General features: G+C 33.5%; 2 protein-coding genes across 3 annotated transcripts; both read right to left on the bottom strand.

Annotated features, from left to right (window-relative positions):
• Positions 1 to 543: 543 nt before the first annotated feature.
• On the bottom strand, positions 544 to 3650 carry LOC131026749 (uncharacterized). Its single transcript, XM_059211669.1, has 2 exons — positions 3464 to 3650; positions 544 to 1738 (listed from the first exon to the last, which is right to left on the bottom strand). The coding sequence occupies exons 1-2, from the start codon at positions 3648 to 3650 to the stop codon at positions 768 to 770; spliced, it is 1158 nt and encodes a 385-aa protein (XP_059067652.1). The 3' UTR covers positions 544 to 767.
• A 9340-nt stretch (positions 3651 to 12990) lies between these two features.
• Positions 12991 to 16230, bottom strand: LOC131026662 (ethylene-responsive transcription factor ERF054). 2 transcript variants are annotated; one of them, XM_057956603.2, is made up of 2 exons: positions 15329 to 16230; positions 12991 to 14129 (listed from the first exon to the last, which is right to left on the bottom strand). In XM_057956603.2, exons 1-2 carry the CDS (start codon positions 15498 to 15500, stop codon positions 13327 to 13329), a joined length of 975 nt encoding a protein of 324 aa, XP_057812586.1. In that variant the 5' UTR covers positions 15501 to 16230; the 3' UTR covers positions 12991 to 13326. The 2 variants fall into 2 exon arrangements, with proteins under 2 accessions (XP_057812586.1, XP_057812579.1); XM_057956596.2 differs by having other exon boundaries at positions 15314 to 16228.
• Positions 16231 to 21225: the final 4995 nt, after the last annotated feature.

The following is a 21225-nucleotide window of genomic DNA, read 5'->3' as shown; positions in this document are numbered from 1 at the left end:
TTTATTTAATTTTTAATTAAAAACTGATACTAATATATAATACATATAAATTGAGCTTTAAATATTTAATGTATAAATTATTTAACATATTAATTATAAAAATTTTAATTTTTTAATATAAATATTATACATAAATATTTAATATAAATAAACAATATTCAATTTTAACATGTTATTAATATTTTTTAAAAATATTATAAATTTTAAAGAACTTTATAAGAAAACAAATTTAATAAATAATATATTCAATTTCTATATAACAATAATGTTTCTTAAACATTACAAATAGAAATGTAAAAAACTTTAACTATTAAAGAACTCTCTTATAAAAATAAATTTAATAAATAATAGATCTAATTTCTATACAATAGCAATGTTTCATAAACATTTAGAATAGAAATATAAAAGAGTTTCGAATCTAAAATAAATATTTTTATGATATATGTTAGTTAGAATCCCAAGTTTTAACACAAGATCCATGAATTGCTATAATTATTTCTTTCAGAAGCCCTAGATCAGTCATTCACTTCCTCTAATTCAACTACTTTAAACATAGGTGCTTCTCTCCCCACAAATATTTCATAGCTCTAAGAATTAGTTAATGCATTCCATGAATTCCATATCAAATCTTTCATCATAACTACTAAGCAGATATCCCACAAGGTTGAGATGGTCTATAGCTCTTTGTTGAGCAAACGTGAAATCAAAAATAAATAAAAAACAATTTACCCATACCTACAAGTTGAACTTCCTTCCCTGCTCTTATATCATGGATCTTTGCACTGAAAGTTTTGTGGTGTAAGAGCCTCTGAGCAGTGCCATTTACGCTGAATAGGAATTTGATCCACAGCAGTTTCTTGAAAACAGTTTTCCTCTCGCTCTTTCAGAGTGTTTGCTGGCTGAGCTAAATGTTGTGGAGCAATCACCTGTTGATGTTGCTGCTTATATAATTGATTATCGAGCATTGCAGAGGAGTGATCTGAATATATTGATGAACCCAAAGCAGGCCTCCAACTAAATTGCTCATAATCTATACGTTCCTGGTTTTGCAAATAAGAAACATGAAATTGGTCTCGTTGCTGCAACTGAGATATTGTGAAGCCGGAAAATTGGCGAATTGCGTCATATGAAAGAAAGCTCTTCGCTTTGTCCAGATCCATTCTTGAACCATGTCGGGCATGACCATAAAGCTCAAGGGATTGAGACAAACATGCTGACGAATAGCCGTGTTGAAGAAAGTCACAGGTAGCTGCCCCGTGTCCAATTGTAGTTGGGCTTGGCGTTGAAATTTGAGGGTTGAGTATGAATGGAGAATCAGTGGATGTTGAGGGTGCGGCTGGAAGTTCTATCCTACTTCCATTAAAGACATCTTCATTATTTGAATTCACACAGAACTTATTGTCGGTTCCGGTGAAAGTGAGAGAGGCGGTTTCCGGGAAGTTCAATTTGGCCTTCCTCCCTCTGAAATTTAAGGCAGCGTCATCGTAGGCTTTAGCTGCATCTTCTGCAGTCTGGAATGTGCCCAGCCAAACTCGAGCTGCTTTCTTTGGATCGCGGATCTCTGCAGCCCATTTACCCCAAGGTCTTTGCCTTACTCCTCTATAACGCACTTTTCTCTGCTGTTTCGCCGATTTCGGATTTTGTTTTGCAATTTGTTCAAGCGCTTCATTTTCCCTTCCTGTATGGCAAGAATCAGTTACAAAAATAGAAGTGCGGTATGAGAAAAACTTAAAAGCTCCTAATTAGTCATATTTCTTGTTGAAATTAGAAAATTCTCTAGCAGTAGATATATGCTGTTGTCCATTCATTGTTTCCTCTGAACAGCTGTTAAACGGAAATGTTCGTTCATCAATTATTTTCTTTACGCATATTTCGTGGTAAAAAGTTTTCTTTCCTCATTTCTCACAAAATGATACTTGATGAGTGCAATCACTGACTGATTAATGCTTCGAGGAGAGCTAAACCTCAGGTAAATTTCAATTAAGCTGAAGGAAGGCGGGAATGAATATTCCTTTTACATATTTGTATAAAATTATTATGTTATCTTCTTTCTACCAGGTTAGTACAAACTTCATTTATTCATTTGTTCCAGTCCTACAGGTTTTTGAATCAACAGTTACATAATTTATTCATCGTTAGTTCAAGAAATAGAGTTAACGACGTTGTTAAAAATTTTCGTTATGAGATAATTTTACAATCTTTCCGTTGTATCCAAAATGAAAATGTTATCAGACAATTTTAAGAAGTTCTGAAAGTTAATTTCTGTTTGAGTGTTAGCATCTATTTGTAACAAACCGTCTTTTAAGTATTGTCTTTGGTTGAAAACATTTCCATACAGTTGAAAAAGCTATCATATCTGCAGAGCTGTATCTATTCAGCAATAAAGCTTACGACTTTAAACGTTAATTCCGTCAGAACAGTTTCCATTTCACAGTGGAGGCTTGTTTACAGAAATTAAACCGTTGTCTGTTTCTTCTTTTCTAAATTTATTGTTAACTTCGATTTACCTGTTGCATTTGGTCCTCTATGAGAAGGCGGGCTTACAATATTAGGAAATAATTACAATCATTTTGATGTAAAAAGGATAAAATATTTTCTTATAGAGAATAATTTTTGTGTTCCGTGTGAATTTGGCAATGAAGCAGCGCGGGAAATCTGTTTTACGATATATTTACGAGCGATTGAAATCATTTTCTTCCTATGTTCTCCTATTTAAGGGGTTTGGCTCAATTATTTTTTTACTTTCCTCCCATTCCTCCTTTGAACTATGAAAATCCAAAAGACGATTTGTATTCAACAAATTTTGATAGAACTTTGTTATGGGAGAATTTTACAATGCTTTCGTTCTATCCAAAATGAAAAGGTTAGCAGAAAATTGGTCGAAGCTCTGAATGTTTATTTCTGTTGGAGTGTTCGCGTTATGTGTAACAAACTACCCTTTACGTATTGTTTTTGGTTCAGAACAGGTCCATACAGTTGCAAAAGCTGTATCTAGTCATCTATAAAATTTAATACAGTAAACGTTAGTTCTGTCAGAGCAGTTTCCTTATGGCACTGTAGATTTGTTTATCAAAACTAAGACGTAATCTGCGTGTTCTGTTCCAAATTTATGGTTAACTTCGATTAACGTGTTCAATTTGCTCCTCTATGAGCAGGCGGGCTTACAATATTTGGAGATAATTACAGAACACTTTAAAGTATTAGGAAAATTATTATTTCTTACAAAAACTTATATTTATGTTCCGTGTGAATTCGGCAATGAAGCAGCACGGGAAATCTATTTTACGATCCATTTACGAGGGACTGAAATCATTTTCTTCCTTGGATCTCCTATTTTAAGGGTTTGGCTCGATTATTATTAATTTCATTCCCTCAATCCTCCGTTGAACTATAACAATCCAAAACACAATTTCTATTCAACAAATTTAAAGGAAAAGAACTAGTAAGTCTAAAGTTTATTAACCTTGAGGATATGTACCAGGAAAATACTCAATAAAAGTTTCTGTCTCCATTCTGAAGAGTTTTGTGGTACCTGTCACATAGAGCTGATCATCCTTGTGTCTCTTCTTTGCAGGGAGTAGTAGATCTGCATTATTTTCAATGGGAATATTAAGACCTCCCGAATCAATACGCGAGAGGGCAGATACCATCGCGAAAGTTGCATTTCTAGAGCGAGCAATATGGGAGGATGAGAAGGGGGTAGTTTTAACATCGAACCATTCCGGATTCGAAACCTGATAATATTCATCTTTTTGGCTCGCCATTTTGTGCTCAGCTAAAGTGTAGGGTTTCAGCATACCAGGTTTTATCTTTTCGGCAGATAATTTTCAGACCAGATCTTCAGAAATATGGGCAGCTGTTGACGCGTAGAAAGGCACTCGGTATATTAAAGTTTTGCACCTTTGTCAACGTCTACCTGCAAACCTGGGTTAATTAAAAACTATTAGGGATGTAGTCGGAAGTACACGTGAAGCTATGGTCTCCAAACGCTTTGACTGACGCAAATACCCTAAAAGTCCACTGCTACCTCTAAAGTTTCGATGCAATAATATATTTTCTCGTTACTGCGAAGTTTTGCTTCACAACACCTAAAGCGTGTTAAATGCAGATTTGTACTAAATTCAATGAAATTTTATGAATACCAACCATTAAACCAAAGGTCAGGTACGGCTGGGCTTTTGTTTTATATCTCTTACATTTTAGAGTAAATGGAAATTCTGCATTAACGGTGGTCGTTACATTGGCAGGACCCAGAAGACTACTTCGCTTAAACCTTGGGAAGCCCACCAAACGTTCGTTCAATGTTATTGTCTGTTACCATTTTTTCGTCGGTCGAAGCGTGCACGCTCTATCTATCGCTCAAGGTACCAGGTTTGTCTACCCGTAAGCCATTTTTTTCAAACTATTACGGAGGATGGAAAAATATTAGCCTGCAAATTAGATTTATACTGGCAGACCTCATCTTCTAGTAAATCCTAGAAGGTTATTTAATTTCTATATAATGATTGTTTGATTATCTTAATTTTTTATATTACAAATTGTGTTTTGTTAGTTTCGTAAATTCTTTTGTTTCTTAAAAATGGTTGATTATATAAATTTCTTTATATTTTTTTCTTTTGTCAAGAAATCTTTTTTATAATTGCTTTTATAATTAAATAAATATTTGATATATTATTATCCAAAAAATTAAATGCATTAGTACATAAATATTTGTATGATTATTTTTTAGAAGAAATGAAATATATATATATATTAATTACTATTAAATTTTAGACAAATTAAATGAAAAGGCTAAAATGAGGTAAATTGATTGAAACAAAAATTATACATACATTGAAATAAAATTGAGATGGATAGAAACTTATTGAATTTTAACGATCAAAATAATATTTTCTTACTACTAAAATTGATCATAGTTTGCTTTTATTATAGATTAGAATCTCTAAAAATTAGATGTGTTGAAAGAAAACATATGAAATATGAACTAATTTATTCTTATATTTTTATGAAAGTGGATGATCGCATGCAATTCTATCCTGGATGGCATAAGTTTTTTTTATATTCTTTTGGATATAGATTTGACCTCACATCTTATGAAATATGTTCACATGATCTATATCTCTTTTAGGAAAAACTAGGTGGTGATAAGAATCGCAAATGAACATGCTATGAGAATGGGGAAGATGAACTAAAAAAATTATTATTATATTAAGACTCTAGACTCATTCAATATTCATAAAAATAAATAAACTTGTTAGATATTAAATTATATAGAGGAGTCATTAATAGAACTAATAAACATTATTGAAAGATATGGAATTGCATTTTCTTATCTTTAAGAGATGTTCTATATTATGCTAATGTTATTTATATTTCTAAACAAAAATTATGTGAAGGTTCATATGGATGAAAGGAAAGCATCCTAAAATTTTGAAATACAAAGAAAATCCATGTCAATTAGGTCACATAAAATATTAATTTTTTTTAAAAGAAGAAAAGATAACTCATAATAATGGATAGGAATTTTATATTAGATATTATAAGTTTACAAAATCTTAAACTCATTCATTTATGCCAGTCTACTAGGAATATAAAAATAGGTAAAGCATTTCTCAAATTGGGATTATTTATTTGTTTTATCCCTTGTGAAGACTATAAGAAGTACACAATATAATAATTTTTTTATTTTTCATGGAGAGTACTTTATGTTTTCTATAAGAAATTTTTCCAAATTGTTATTAAAGACTAAGATAACTACAATTATATAACATAGGATATAAAATTGATTTATGCTTAGCGTATGTCAAATGTCTTTCAATCCATTTTCCAATGTCATATTACCAATTTCTCACAATATTATCAAATATTAATAAATTGTATATGCAAATGTAAAAAAAATTAGATTTAATGTCCCCACAGAGTATTAAGTTATAATGAAGGAATAGTTTTGGTTTAATGAGGATTTAGTAAATTTGTAAGTTGTGGCTATTTTAAGATTATTAAAAAGAGATATATATCCAACCTTTGATTCTATTGATGCTCAATATTTTTTAAATATGGTTTCTAAATATACTTAGAGAAGTTTTGATTGGATTAAATTGGGAGAGGCTCGAACCATTACATAACCACTATGATGAAGAAACCTAAGGAATCACGAGGAGTGAGATGCTTAAAAGAGAGTTCCAACTACCAAAAAAGAATAGAACCCAGTAGATACCCAAATCCTAACACCAAAAAAATGAAGACTAGACTAGACAAATAGAACAAAAAACAAACAGAAACACCCCCATGAAGACATGAACCAATGGCCTACCTAGTGGGGGGGCTTCTAATTTTTTCAATCTTGGCTAATCGCTTTCACTTTGTTAGAGAAGGAGAGCCTCTTATTAGAACCTTTACTAGAAGAAACATCAGGAGACATTGGGGTAGTTTTCACCCTAGACACTGAGGAATGCAAACTAGTAGCAGGGGAGGTATCCAAATGATGCTTCTTTCTTGCCAGCCTATTGTTCATTTCTTCCTAAATGGCTTCTAGAGTTACAAAATTCTTCTTGGATATTTCATTATTTTGAGCTATCATTTCCTCTATTTTCCTTTTTAGGGACACCCGATTGTCCTCCAAAGACTCAATAGCTTTCATTGTCTCCTTCTTGTCCTCCTTCTGGTCTAGTTTATCATAGGGCTCCTTCAATTCCTCCTCCATTCTTTCCCACCTTTCAATATTTTTCAATTAAATCATTGGCTATCACCTAAATCCTTTGGTCCTTATCATCCATAGCCCAACTTGAACCTTCTAGAACCTGCTTTAGTGAGGACCTCCAAAATATTAATTTTCTTTTTCACCACATTTAGTTGCCTCAGACGCTAATAAATTATAGCTTCCTATTTGCTTTAGCTATCATAATGCTCATTAACCCTATATTTAAAGGCATGGACATGCCATTCTCTTGGTGAATTCACACGTGAAGGGGGAAGTGAGCCAAATGAGAAGGCAAAAGAGGTGGCAACATTATTGATTGTGTTATTCTGAGTTCACTAAAACCTAGTAGACCATGCAGAAGCAAAGTCCTTGGAGTTACTTTCCTTTGTGTCTGACTCTTCAATAATGCATTCGATAATGGGGGGTCGAGGGATTCTTGGAATTGGCTATCCTACTAGGGTTAACCCAGGGAGTGGTCCCTTTGGGTTTAGGAGTGGAAATGACATTTTTTACTATTGACTTATCCAACAACTCAAAACACAAAGTGAGACCAAATGGATTACAAGCCGACCCAACAATGGGAGTAAAATTTAGGTGGAAATTATATAGATGTGGACTAAGCCCCTGATGTAGGGGAAGGACATATTTTGTTTTGGAAACAACCACACACTAGGATATAGATTAAAAAACCTATAAGGTAGATTAATCTTCACATCATGCCTCTAATGGTTAAGCACAGGGAAAAGCTAAGAATGGAACCATTTGAATCTCCCATCCAAAGTGATTAATTTCATGAGGAGCGGTGAAACCTCTTTCCAAACCCTGGGTAAGTCATTTATGTTGAAGCCCCTTTGTGAATGAGCAACTTTCTCTCCTAGTTTCAGGAACCTCTTAAAATTATTCTTATAATTACCCTTTTTTCTTAGGGAAGGTCATTTCCCTCCACCACCAAACCTATATAAACTAAAATGGGTTCCATAAACAGCATGAATTTCACCCCACCCACTTGGAAATATCCTTCCACCCAAGAATTGGTGAACTACTGAGATAGAGAAGGGTTGAACCTCTTCATTCCTTCAACATATGTCACCGGATTGCCCTCCACCACCTTACTCCACATAGCACCATTTTATTTAAAAGTGTTGCATTTATCTTGCTCTATTTGAATATGATCTCCACTCATGGTTTCTAAAATAGAGCCAACTATAGGGGCCAAAAAACGGGTTGCTAAAACCAATCATGGGAAAACATAGAAAAAGGTAGTTTTAAATAAAGTGTAGCTTTCATTAGATTTAACAAGGCAAGTCAATATCACTAAATGGTTAAAGTACAACATGGCCAAGATAATCAAGGAAAAGATGAATTTAAAATATTTATTTACGATGGCGATTAATATCTTCAATGATCATGGAATGAATATCTTTAAGTAACTCATACTGCCCCATCCAAATTTTAAGCCTCTTAGAAGAGGTACCGATGTTTGCCAGCCTATTTGCTGACCTATTGCCTTCCCTAAAGGTGTGTTTAAGTCTTACATGGCCAAAGGTTGCCATGATTACTTGACACTTAGTGATAAGGTCTGCCATACACTAGCTAACTTTTGCCTTTCCTTGTAGGATCATGATGATATTTTTGTATCACCTTTCAATGATGATATTTTGGTAGGCCCTATATAGAAATGCCAAAAAAAGCCACCATCATTCCTGCTACATGAGAACTTTGAATTCCCAAGTTGGCTACATAAGCCACCACAACCCTGCCACCTCGATCTCTTATGACCCCACCCCCATCAACCTAACCTGTGTTCCCTTTTGAAGACCCATTATATACCTAGAAAATTTTATTTTGAATGTTTTATCTATCAATTCCAAGTTTCTAATTCACACGAAATGATGAATATTTAGTTAAAAATATTATTTTTTTTAAAAAAAATTTATACATTTGTTTTTTTATTAAGGGAAAAGTAATTTCTGAGGGGACCCAAAACCTTGCACAGCAGGTTTTAAGGGGACCCAAAACCCCCTAGATGAACCAACATCCAGCTCCCAACAAGAAACAGTTGATCAAAAGATATACAATGAATCCATATAGCCAACCACTAGTGAAATGCTAGCCACCAGACAACAAAGAATATTACGAATTAGGCTAGTCCACAACAAGACTCTGAGGGTTTTGACTGGCACCCACAACCACAAAAGAGGATTTTAAATAGGCTCCCTCAACCTAAAAGACACTAAGCGTTTTGACTAGCACCCACAACCATACAAGAGGGTTTTACCCAGGATCACACAGCCTGTCCAAGCATCAAGGATTTTTTGGGATCTCCTACCCATATACAGAAAAATCAAGTAGCAAAAGGCTAGCCTATCCCTTAGCAAAAAAAAACACAAACAAAGTTGGGCCCTTCAAAACTGTTAGCATCCGGCCAGAGATAAGAAAGAGGGTTTTGAAAGGCTCGCCTAACCTTCACATTAGGTTTTACAATGGCTCCCAAAACCACAGAGGGATTTTGAAAGGCTTACCTAACCTCAAAACTAGGTTTTGAAATGGCTCCCAAAACCACATCAAAGGGTTTTTAAGTGGTACTCTCAACCACCTTGAGCTGAAACAGAAGCCTAATTAAGATAGAATCCATACAAACAAATGTCACCGCACTCTCCACCTCTATAGGAGCAGACATGAAAGAGCTTGAAAGCAGAGACCCAACAACCAAAAAACCACCCGTCTCAAGAGAAAGACTTTCCAAAACTGAGGAGGGAACACCAGGATATGAGAAATCGTTGTCCCCCAACATCACTACCTCAATAAGGAGCAAAGAGGTAAAGAAAACAATGATCACACACTCATATCCAAACCAAACAGGAGCCTGGAGCTCCAAGGCCTCCCTCCTACTTCTTCCAAAAAGAATCACAACCACTGTCTCCACCTCAATAGGAAACTATGTATTTCCAAAACCCATAATCCCAACCTCAATATGAGATTTTTTATACATTTGTTAATATTATTAAGATTGGTTAAATAATATCGTAAATTTTGACTTTGGTTTTCTCATCTTTGACTAAATTTTTAAGCTCAAATTTAACTAGGTTTTTAATACAAGAATCCATGGCTATTTATATGAGATGGTAGAATATGTGAGTGGAGTTATTGAAGTTCTTTCTATAGGAAAACCACCCATGGTTATTTATAATAGGAGAATATAGTTACAAATAATTTAAAGGGAATAAAAAATATTTTTGTGATTATGTTTTCATTATTTTATTTTATATGTTGAGATGCACATTGTACCTAGACAATTTTTCCTAAAGTTTTGTAGAATATTGAATGTTATTTATAACATTTGGTAGGTACAAGATAAAATGGTTGAGTGCTTATTTGATTCTAACAAGTGAATTTACACACATGCATGATTGTGTGTGTGTGTGTGTGTCCTCAAACAAGGTTCTTTTGACCATTTTATCATTATATAATTGCATGCGAAGTAGTTCTAGATAATGAGATAATTTTTTTTGTCTAATATATTTGTTCATATATCAACAATTATTAAGTTTTTCCCTCCATAATTTAGATGTCTCCTTGATTGATTCAGGTATCTTATGTCTCCATGAAAGTGTGTCTAAATCTTGATGAAAAAATGATTAGAGTGATCAAACTATGTCATTGCAAAATAATTGAAAAGATTGAGCAAAAGAGAAGGACTAGAGATATATAACATTCAAAATACAATTAAAATTAGAGGTCCATTTGACCAAATATTCTAATTTGACTTTTGTCTCATTTCAATAGGCATCAACCATGAACAAAAAATCACCAAATATAAAAATTAAAACAAAAATTTGTACTCTTCCTTTAAGTTTAGTAAAAATTTAAATCTTGCCATATATTTTCTTACCTCTTTCCTATTAGTATTCAAAATAATTATTCTATTCTATAATTGTAGAATTTTTTTAGAAACTTGTAAAATTATAGTAGTGACTTTTTTTTATCTCAATGTAGATTTTCTTTTTTAATTAGTTTTATTGTTAAAATTATCAACAATATAAATACAAAACTAATATATTGTAAAAATTTACATATATCAACAATTTAATAGCACATTTAAGTATCATTAAAAATTATGAATTTATTATCATATATAAAAATACACATACATGATTAATAAATATTAAATATTTTAAAATAAAATTTTCAATTTTTATACTATAAACATATTTTCTTAAACACTATAAATACAAAATGATTCAATATTAATTTAAAATATATATGCAATTTCTACATAATAACAACAATGTTTCATGGATAGACTTCATGGCCCTTCTCCTCTACTCACAGATTCCTTTGTCAATGGGTGGAAGAAAGGGATCCTGAGGGCTTATGGTGCTGAGTACCAGCTGACTGAAACCCTGGTGGCGATGGTTACTAGTCAGGCGACCAATGGTAGAAGGTTCTATAGAGACAGGAAAACTGGGGAGGAGGACTTGACGATTTTTTTTGACAAAGACAAGAAGTGCTCAAGAGTTAACAAAATGGCTGATGGTGGCTACAACAAGAAAGATCTTATGGCTCCCTGGACGGACATGGCCAAGTTCATCATGAGGTATATTACGCTCGATGGCAGATATGCCTGTATCTTTTCCTACCATTTTACCATTTTGAATCATTTTAGACATGGTAAAATCATTTATGTTCCTTTCTATCTGGCCTCCTCTTTAGAAAATAGTCTTGAAAAACATATGGAGAATCCAAACAATCCTATTCTTCATGAAGGGCTTATTGTGCTCATCATGGAGTATGCTAAGACCCTTGAAGTTGTGCCCTCTCTATTTGAGAAAGACTAGCATACTAATATTCAAGATGTCTCTAACTCGGAAATGGATTTGGAGGATAGTGGGGGTGCCATTCCTTTTGACAACCCTGATTATAAGCCTATGGAAGAAGGGGAGATGCTGGTCACCCCTAGGATGTTTAGTAGTAAGAATCCCCCCACATGGATGGCTAGCAAATATAAATCTACCAGCAAACTTATTCCTAAGGCCGAGCCCCTTTCTAAAAAGAAGAAGCTTGCAGCTAAGGACTATGGTCCGAATATTTCGGATGAGGAAATTAAACTGGACATTCCAATCAACGTCTTGAAGGAAAAGAAGGGGACCATGGCTAAAGAAGAGGACATTGGGTTACAGAGGAACAATACTCTAATGAACCTAGTGATGGAAGCGACTAGAAGCCAGGAGAGCTGCTGGAAGTGGGTGAAGAGAGAAATTGATACCCTCAAAGTGGGGGTTAAAGAGATTATTGATATCTTCATAGCCTTGCTTGAGCCTAGCAAATTTGAGAAGCTCATGATTATGACCCAAAAACTCTTCCAAGATGCGGAGGTGATGAAATGCAATCATGAACAAAGAATTGAAAAGGTGGAACAGTCTATGGCGGAGATAAAGAAAAACGTCAAGAACCTGGTTGAGAAAAGAAAAGAAGCCATAAACAATAGTATAGAGGGGCTCGAAAAGATCAATGCCATGGTTGCAGAATACAGATCCATTCATAGTGAACCTGACAAAGATCTTGGAGGTGAAGACAAGATTTCCATCCAGAAGAACAAGGAGCTGGTGCACTCTCTTAATTGAGTGCTTTTCTTTTCTTTTGTTTTGTTGTATGTGTATATTTTTCTTTCCTGACTGTTCTGGGGTGCTTCCTTGTTTTGTTGTTGGTTTATGTCTGTTTGGCTGATGGTTGGCTTTTGTAAAACCTTTGGTTTCGGGTCCATGTAAAACCCGTTTATCTTTATCAAAAACAATATTTTTAAAACATTTAAGCACAGAAATATAAAATTGTGGTGAATAAAGATTTTTCAATGCAATGTGAATATTTAAATAGTTTATGTTTCTGTGGAATCAACGATTGAACACATAAGATACATGTATAGCTACAGTCATTAATTTGAAAAACTGTAAACCAGTCGTTCGCTTCCTCTAATCCAGCTACTTAGAACAATCGGTAATTGCTATGTGTGTGCATTAATATTGCTTATTCTATGAACACAATGAATAGTTATTTGTCTCCTCAGAAAAATTTCGAAAAGCAACTAAGTCCATACGTTTGAGAATAATTTCAAACATTTCATGAATTCCATATCTTACATTATTGTGACTACAAGGATGCAATGGTATATATATCTTCTCTTTTAATTATCAACGAAGTCAGAAGCAGAAAGTAGAAAGAATTCTTAAAACCACTAGTGCATGAACGAAACTAAACTCACATTCTCGACATAAAGGAAATTAAATCAGCTTAAAAAATTCTTCAAGTTAAAACCCCAATTCATACTACTGTCAGAGTCCTCCTTAAAAGCCCGTTTGTTAGCACCGTCTTCCATTCTCTAGAAATATTGTGTTGAACGTGTGAAATCAGAAATAAATAGAAAATAATATACACATACTTGCCGTTGTACAGCCTCGAAGATTTAAGAGACAAACCTTCGTATCACATAAAATACTAAACCTTTTTGACATATTTTCTAATGGTGTAGAAAGATATATATATGTTTGGTTTATTCAAACTTTTATAACACACACCGTTGAATGTATCTGAAATACAAGAGAGTGTTGAGTTTTCTTTCACCTGTTCTGTCATGGATCTTTGCATTGAAAGTTATGTGGTGTAAGAGCCGCTGAGCATTCACAGTTAGATTGAATAGGCATTTGAATGACAGCAGTTTCTTGAAAAGGATTCTCCTCTTCCTGTGTTAGAGTGTAGGCTGGTTGAGGTAAATGTTGTGGAACAATCACCTCATGTTGCTGTTGCTGAAATTTGTCTAATTGCTGCAGGTGACATGTTGTAAAGCTAGAATATTGCTGAATTGCATCATATGAAAGAAAGCTATTAGCTTTGTGCAGATCCACTCTTGAACTATGCTCAGGAGATTGAGACAAACATCCTGACGAATATCCGCGTTGAAAAAAGTCAGAAGAAGCAGCACCGCGTCCAATTGTAGTTGGCGTTGACATTTGAGGGTTGAGTATGAATGGAGAATCAGTGGATGTTGAGGTTGCGGCCGGATTATCTATCCTCCTTTTATCAAAGGCATCTTCATTATTTGAATTCATACTGTGCTTTTTGTTGGTTTCGGTGAAAGTGAGGGAGGCTTTTTCCGGGAAATTCAATTTGGCCTTCCTACCTCTGAAATTTAAGGCAGCGTCATCGTATGCTTTAGCTGCATCTTCTGCAGTGTGGAATGTGCCCAGCCAAATCCGAGCTGCCTTGTTTGGATCGCGGATCTCTGCAGCCCATTTACCCCAAGGTCTTTGTCTTACTCCTCTATAATGCACCTTTATCTGCTGCTTCACCGATTTGGATTTCTGTTTTGCAATTTGTCCAAAAGATACAGTTTTTCTTTGTAATGTCTCATCACAACTCTCCTTACTTTTCCTTCCTGTATAGCACGAAGCAGTTACAAAAACGAAAGTATGTCATTAGTAAAACTGCTAATATGTCATATTTCTTGTTCAAACGAGAAAATCTTGTACTAGTAGTTAAATGAAGATGTCTATCAATTGTTTCCTTTGTAACAGCTTTTTAATGAAAATGTTGATTCATCATTATATTCTCTACGCATATTTTGGGGTAAGAACTTTTCTTTCCTCATTTGTCATAAATTGATTCTTGATTAGTGCAATCACTGGCTTATTGATGTCTTCCGAGCAGAACTAAGCTTCTCAGGTAAATTTCAATTAAGCTAAATGGGCGACGGAATGAAAATTCCTTATACATATTTGGAGAAAAATATTATGTTTTCTCCTTCCTATCAGGTCGGTACAAACTTCATTTATTCATTTGTTCAACTCCTACAGATTTTAAAATCAACGGTTATAGAATTTATTCATGTTTACCTCAATAACTGGACTCATCGCCGTTGATAGAATTTTGTTATGGGAGAATTTTACAATCTTTTCGTTGTATCCAAAATGAAAATTCTAGCAGAAAATTTTTAAATGTTCTGAGAGTTAATTCTGTTGGAGTTAGCGTTTATATGTAACAGAATACCCTGCACGTAATGTTTTTCGTTGAGAACAGGTACACAGTTTTTAAAAGCTATCATATTAGCAGATCTGCATCTATTCGGCAATACATTTTACGACTTTAAACGTCAATTCTACTGTAACCATGCAATGATCTAATGTTTGTGTCAGGACAGTTTCCTTTCCGCATTGTAGGTTTATTTATAAAGATTAATCCGTAATCTGTTTCCTCCGATCTAAATTTATCGTTAACTTCCATAACCTGTTTAAATTGCTCTTATATGAGTAGCGGGGTTTACAATATTAGGAAATATTTACATATCGCTTTGAAGTGAACAAAATATTCATATTTTCTTACAAACCCTAGATTTTGGGTTCTGTGTGAACTTGGCAATGAAGCTGCAGGGGAAAACAATTTTACAATCTATTTATGAGCTATTGAAATCATTTTCATCCTTTGCTCTCCTATTTTAGGGGTTTGGCTCAATTATTTTCTGAACTTTTTTCCCAAAATCCTAATATGCACCATGAACATCCTAATTTTTTTTTTAGTTAATAAATATAAATAAAAAAAATAGAAAGTGTAAACTTTATTAACCTTGAGGAGATGTACCAGAAAAGTGCTGAATAGAAGTTTCTGTCTCCTCGCTGATAGGTTTTGTGGTACCTGTCACATACTGCTGATCATCTCTGTGTCTCTTCATTCCAGTGAGTAGTAAATCTTCATTTTTGTGAGCGGGAAGAGTAAGATCTCCAGCATCTACACGCGATAGGGCAGAAATCATCGCCAAAGTGGTATTTGTAGAGCGAGCAATATCATACGAGGAGAAGGGGGTAGTTTTAACATCGAACCATTCCGGATTCGAACCCTGACAATATTCATCCTTTTGACTCGCCACTTTGTACTCAGCTAAAGTGTAGGGTTTCAGCAATCTTCAAACTTTTACCGAAAACGGTGGCTTTCGAAACTCGATCATACAGCTATTAAAATCCGCCATATTCCTCGCCATGTTTGATCTTTTCACCAGATATTTTCTCACACCAGATCTTCACAAATATTGGCAGCTGTTGAAGGGTACCAAAAGCAATATATTAGGGTTTTGCGCCTTTGTCAACATCTGCTTGCAAAAGTAGGGTAATTGAAAACTATTGTAGGTGGAAGTCTTCCAAAGATTTCGATGAAAACCCGATACTTTTATCCTACTTTCATGGAGAACACTCCCCAAAAAGGTTTGACCAACACATTAACCCTAAAGTCTACTGCTACTTGCCATTAAATTTCGATGCACTCATGTATTTTCTGGTTACTTCAATGTTCTTCTCAACAATATCCAACCCGTGTTAAAAGATTTCTGAAATGCATTGAAATTCTGTGAATATCAACCCTCAAACAAATGGTCAGGAATGGCTTGACTTGTGTTTTAAATCTCTTGGCTTAAGAGTAGATGAGAATTCTGCATTAATGGTCGAATTTACTTTGGCAGGCCCTACACGTAAACGTTGTCTGTCCAATTTTCAACGGTATTCTCTGTCTAAGGTTGTACGCACCATCATCGTGTAGGTACTAACTTGGTGTACAATTTAGCCAATGTGTAACTAGATTTAACCGTTGTTTCTGAGTACAACTAGCACTTGCATCTAATTAATTTGAATCAATAAGTCGCGAAAAGATAGAGAGAGAAATAGATAGAGAGATAGAGATAGAGAGAGGTAGAGGGAGAGTTGAAGATAAAAATAGAGAAATATAGATAAGAAGACTGATAGATAGAGAGAAAGAGGTAGAGGGAGAGATAAAGGTAGAGAGAGATATTGAGAAAGAAATAAAGAGAGATATGTATATAGGGAGATATAGAAAGATAGAAAGATGTGGTAGTATCATAGAGGGATAGAGAGGTAGAGATATGTATATATGTTATTTGAAAACATGCATGTAATCACAGACAAGTTAGAGGAGGGTTCTCCAAAAAATTAGGTGTGATATAGAGATAGAGAGAGGTAGAGGGAGAGTTGAAGATAAAAATAGAGAAATATAGATAAGAAGACTGAAAGATAGAGAGAAAGAGGTAGAGAGAGAGTTGAAGATAAAAATAGAGAAATATAGATAAGAAGACTGATAGATAGAGAGAAAGAGGTAGAGGGAGAGATAAAGGTAGAGAGAGATATTGAGAAAGAAATAAAGAGAGATATGTATATAGGGAGATATAGAAAGATAGAAAGATGTGGTAGTATCATAGAGGGATAGAGAGGTAGAGATATGTATATATGTTATTTGAAAACATGCATGTAATCACAGACAAGTTAGAGGAGGGTTCTCCAAAAAATTAGGTGTGATAAATTTTGAAATTATTCGCAATTTTTTTTGTTTTAAATTTATAGTCCAACTTTACTTATGAATTTAGAAAAAGTTTCCTTGATTTTTGGAATAAGAATTATGTAAATCATAGATGATTTGGTAATTTGTTATCTAGATAAGTAAAAATAATTTTTTTTTTCAGAAGTCTTTAAAGTTCTAATAAAGTTGAATGGTTTTAAATGAGTTCACTAAACACTAAATTTTACCTCTATTACTATAAGAGATGAGGCTAGAATCATATAATTTTTTTTGAGTCTCAAATTCTTCATGAAAGAAGTATTAGCTTACAAGTATCTTTCTAAATTTATTAAATCATTCATATAAAAAATAAAAAATAATAATTTTACTACTATATAATATACATTAGATTTGATTTTTACATGAAATTTAATTTCACCTAAAATTTAGGTCTAACTATTTTCTATTCTTTCCTATTAAATTTAAAATATCATAAAAGATGAAAAAATTATATTTTATATGATGGTGAAAAATTAATTAATATATCAAAGTTTCTTGTATCTATTAAACTGAAATGTCTTATAATAAGGTTAATATACTTTAGATATTACAAATTATAATTACAATTAAATTAAACAAAAGTTTAAATTATATATATATATATATATATATATTTAATACACATTAAATTATATTATAATTTTTTTTTTATTAAATATAATTATTTGCACTATTACAAACATAATATTAATTATTTGCAGTATGACGAACATAATATTAAAAATCAAATATTAAAATCTTTTTAGCAAACTTGCTGGTAAACCTGACCATGAATCGTTTAAAATGTAGGACATTTAATTCATGGTATATTAATGGACGGAAGAAACACATTTTGTGTCTGGATACCAGTGCCACAATTTCTCATTTGAATCCGCATCGTACCGGTAAATCTGCTAATATTTATTTAATATGGTATTGTACCAGTGATATAATTGACTGACAAATGCAACCAATTGAAATACAGAAAATGGACATTATAAATTATTTTAAATAAAATATTAAAGACAAACTATAATCTTTTTGTCCAAAAAAATTAATCTTTTATAACGATTGAATGAACTAAATGAAAAATAAAATTGCATGAATGCAATAGTATTCTCCTCGGCAGGAACTAAAAAGTACTTAACCGTTTATTTTTGTAAGGGTACTTAAGCTATATTCAATTAAAACATGGTACTTAAGCTATATTCAATTAAAACTCATTTACTAAGCTATATTCATTTAAAACTAATTTTCCTTCGAGAAAAATGTAGAGTATGAAATAAATAATTTATTTGTATTGATACCTCTTTTTCAATTACACTAAAATTTTGTTTCACAAAATGGGACATGCAATTTTTTTTAATTAGAATAGAAAATTGATGAGAGCTCAGGTTGAATATTTAATAATATTTTTTTAGCATAATTATTATAAAGAACTTTAATGTTGTTGAAATTAATATAACATTTTAAATTATAGATACAAAAATTACATATATTATTTAAATATTTTTAAATGAATTTCTTTTTAATATTTTCTTTTAATTGTCTTAATTATTTTATAAATCAATTTTTTATTCAATTGTCTATACTTTTTTAATATTAATTTAAAAATATCATTAATTTTGATTTTTTAAAATTTTAATGTATTATTGTTTGTTTGCTTAAAGCAATAATTTAAAGAAAAAATTTAAAATAGAATATTTAATAATAAGAATTTTAAAATATAATTATAACAAATATTTGAAATGTTTTTGATTAAGGGAAAACATGTTTTGATGGGTCCCTGAAACCCAGTATGGAAGGAAGATCAAAAAATAAGCATAAACGCACAGCTAAACAAAAGATAGCAGCTAAAGAAATGACAGTTGGCATACAAAATGCCAGGAAGTAAAAGATCAAAACAGACTAAAAACCAAAAATGACCAACAGAAGCCCGGGCTTAGGTCAAATTTTGAAGCATCTCCGCCGCTTCCAGCTCCAACTGATCCATAGTTTCCGCAACCCGCTTGATGTCCTCTATTTCTTTGCTCTGGTTCTGTATCCTTTTAGTACTAGCTCTAGTTCTTCTTCAGAGCCCAGTTTCCTTATGCTCTGGGGTGTCGTCTTTGACCTTAATAATACCCTCCACAGCCTTTTCCCCTTGGTTGCTCTCTAGCTTGCGGATGAGGGTTTTCATGCTCGCCAAAGCAACCTTCAGGATGTTGTGGCTCTACTCCCCAATTTTTTAAAGTGTCTTCTCAATACCATTCAGTCTGTGATCAGTAGCATCTGCTCTGTCTTCTAGGCAAGTAAAACTGTTGCGGTTGGCATTTGTAATCTCCTCCGCATTACCAATCGCCTTAGTTAGCTCACTAAGACATTTTGGGAGGGAGTTGAGTTTTTCGGAACCTAGGGCTTGTAAGGTTTCGATTTTCCCAGCTTCATGGGCTTGCTTGACTTTTATACCCTTGATTTCCTTTTGAATCCAGTTGAGTGCTTGTTTGAAGTTCTCTGTCCCATTATTTATGCAAAGGCCTATGTCCACTTGATGCTCTTCCTAGTTCTTGACATCCATGGTATTAAGATTGACCTCCAGACTAACCTCTTTTTCCTCAGTGTTTTGATCATCTTTCGTTGTCATGTCCTTCTCCATGATGCTCTTCTGCTTCAAATCAGACCTGAAAGGCGACCTTTCTTCCACCTCCCTGCCTTTTGAATTCTTATTTTTTTGTTTCAGGCTCACTTGGGTTTTACAAGGACCCGAAACTCAAATCCAAACAGAAAATTAAAAGATTAAAACACTAGCGAACCAATCCAAAAAGAACAACTAAACAAAAACAAAAATAGGGGAAAAAATCCACAATGCCACAACCAACAACGATACCAAGACTAAGCACTAGCAACACAAATAGGATAAAACTAAACCAAAGAATACATGAGCTCAGAGTTCTTCTGTATCATATTTTTATTAATCTCCTTGAGCTCTTCCATTATAAATCTCGTTGCACTCCTCTCTTAGTTTCTACTCCTCATTCTGGTAGAGGGTCTAGTTGTAACCTATGAATCCACCCCTCATGAACTGAAATCCAAATTATTCTTTCTTAGTTTATTCATTGAAGGCGAGACACTATTAATTAGCTGGGCTCTTTGCATAGCCATCATCTTATTAACCTTTCTTAGACCTTCTGCACTACTGCTCATAGCTTATTTGCTTATCTAAACTAGTTTCCTTAGTTTGCCCTTAATCTCCTCCATACTCTTTTCTATCTGAATAATCCTAGACTCGTGTTCTGTTTTCAAGAATTTGACATCTTTAGTGAGTTTTGGGGTCATTCTAAAAAGTTTATCGGTCTTGTCTGTCATGGGATTCTCTGAAAAACTATTAATTATAACTTTAATGTCTTCCTTTAAAAGATGAATTTCATTGCTAACCTAGTGAAAGCATTTTTCCTAGCTGTTAGTGGAGTTTGCCAGGAGCACCTCAAAGTCCTTGTCAATTTTATTCTCTCATGGGTCCACTTGGTCCACATTGAGAGGGATGTCAAGTTTAATTTCTTCTTCGACTTTACCCTTTGATTCCCCTGTTTTCCCCAATTTCATCTTTTTTGAACATGGTGGACCCAATCCCTGAGGCTTAGATGCAGAGGTTTTAAACTTACTAGCAGCTAGTCTAGGGTGTTTATTTCTTCTACTGCTACTTATACCTAGGGTAACTTTCTTTTGGGCCCCCTCTTCCCTAAAGGGGCAATAATCAAGGTCCTCTGCCACGTTGAGATCACACCAATCCATTTTCATACCATCCCATTCTTCCTCAATTTCAGTGTTAGAAATGACATGTACATCGAGGATAGTCAAAGATTTGGGGGTTTTCACAATAGGAGAGGGTTTGACCCCATGAGCTTTAGCATATTCCATAATAAGAAAAATTAAACGCTCATGTAGAACAGGGTCAATGGAAATCTTCTATCATGCCTAAAGTGATTCAAAATCATGAAGTGATAAGAAAAGATGCTAGCGAAATGACCGTCCAGAGTTATACCTCATAATGACTTCAGCCATGTCCACCCAAAGCGATATAAGGTATTTCTTGTTATATCCTCCTTCCGCCATCTTTCGCACTCTATCAAACAAAGATTTTAAATGTTATTGAAATTAACATAAGTTTTATATTATACACA

Source organism: Cryptomeria japonica, chromosome 9, assembly GCF_030272615.1.
Source record: "Cryptomeria japonica chromosome 9, Sugi_1.0, whole genome shotgun sequence".
Lineage (NCBI taxonomy): Eukaryota > Viridiplantae > Streptophyta > Pinopsida > Cupressales > Cupressaceae > Cryptomeria > Cryptomeria japonica.
This window is presented reverse-complemented; position numbering and strand designations above follow the sequence as displayed.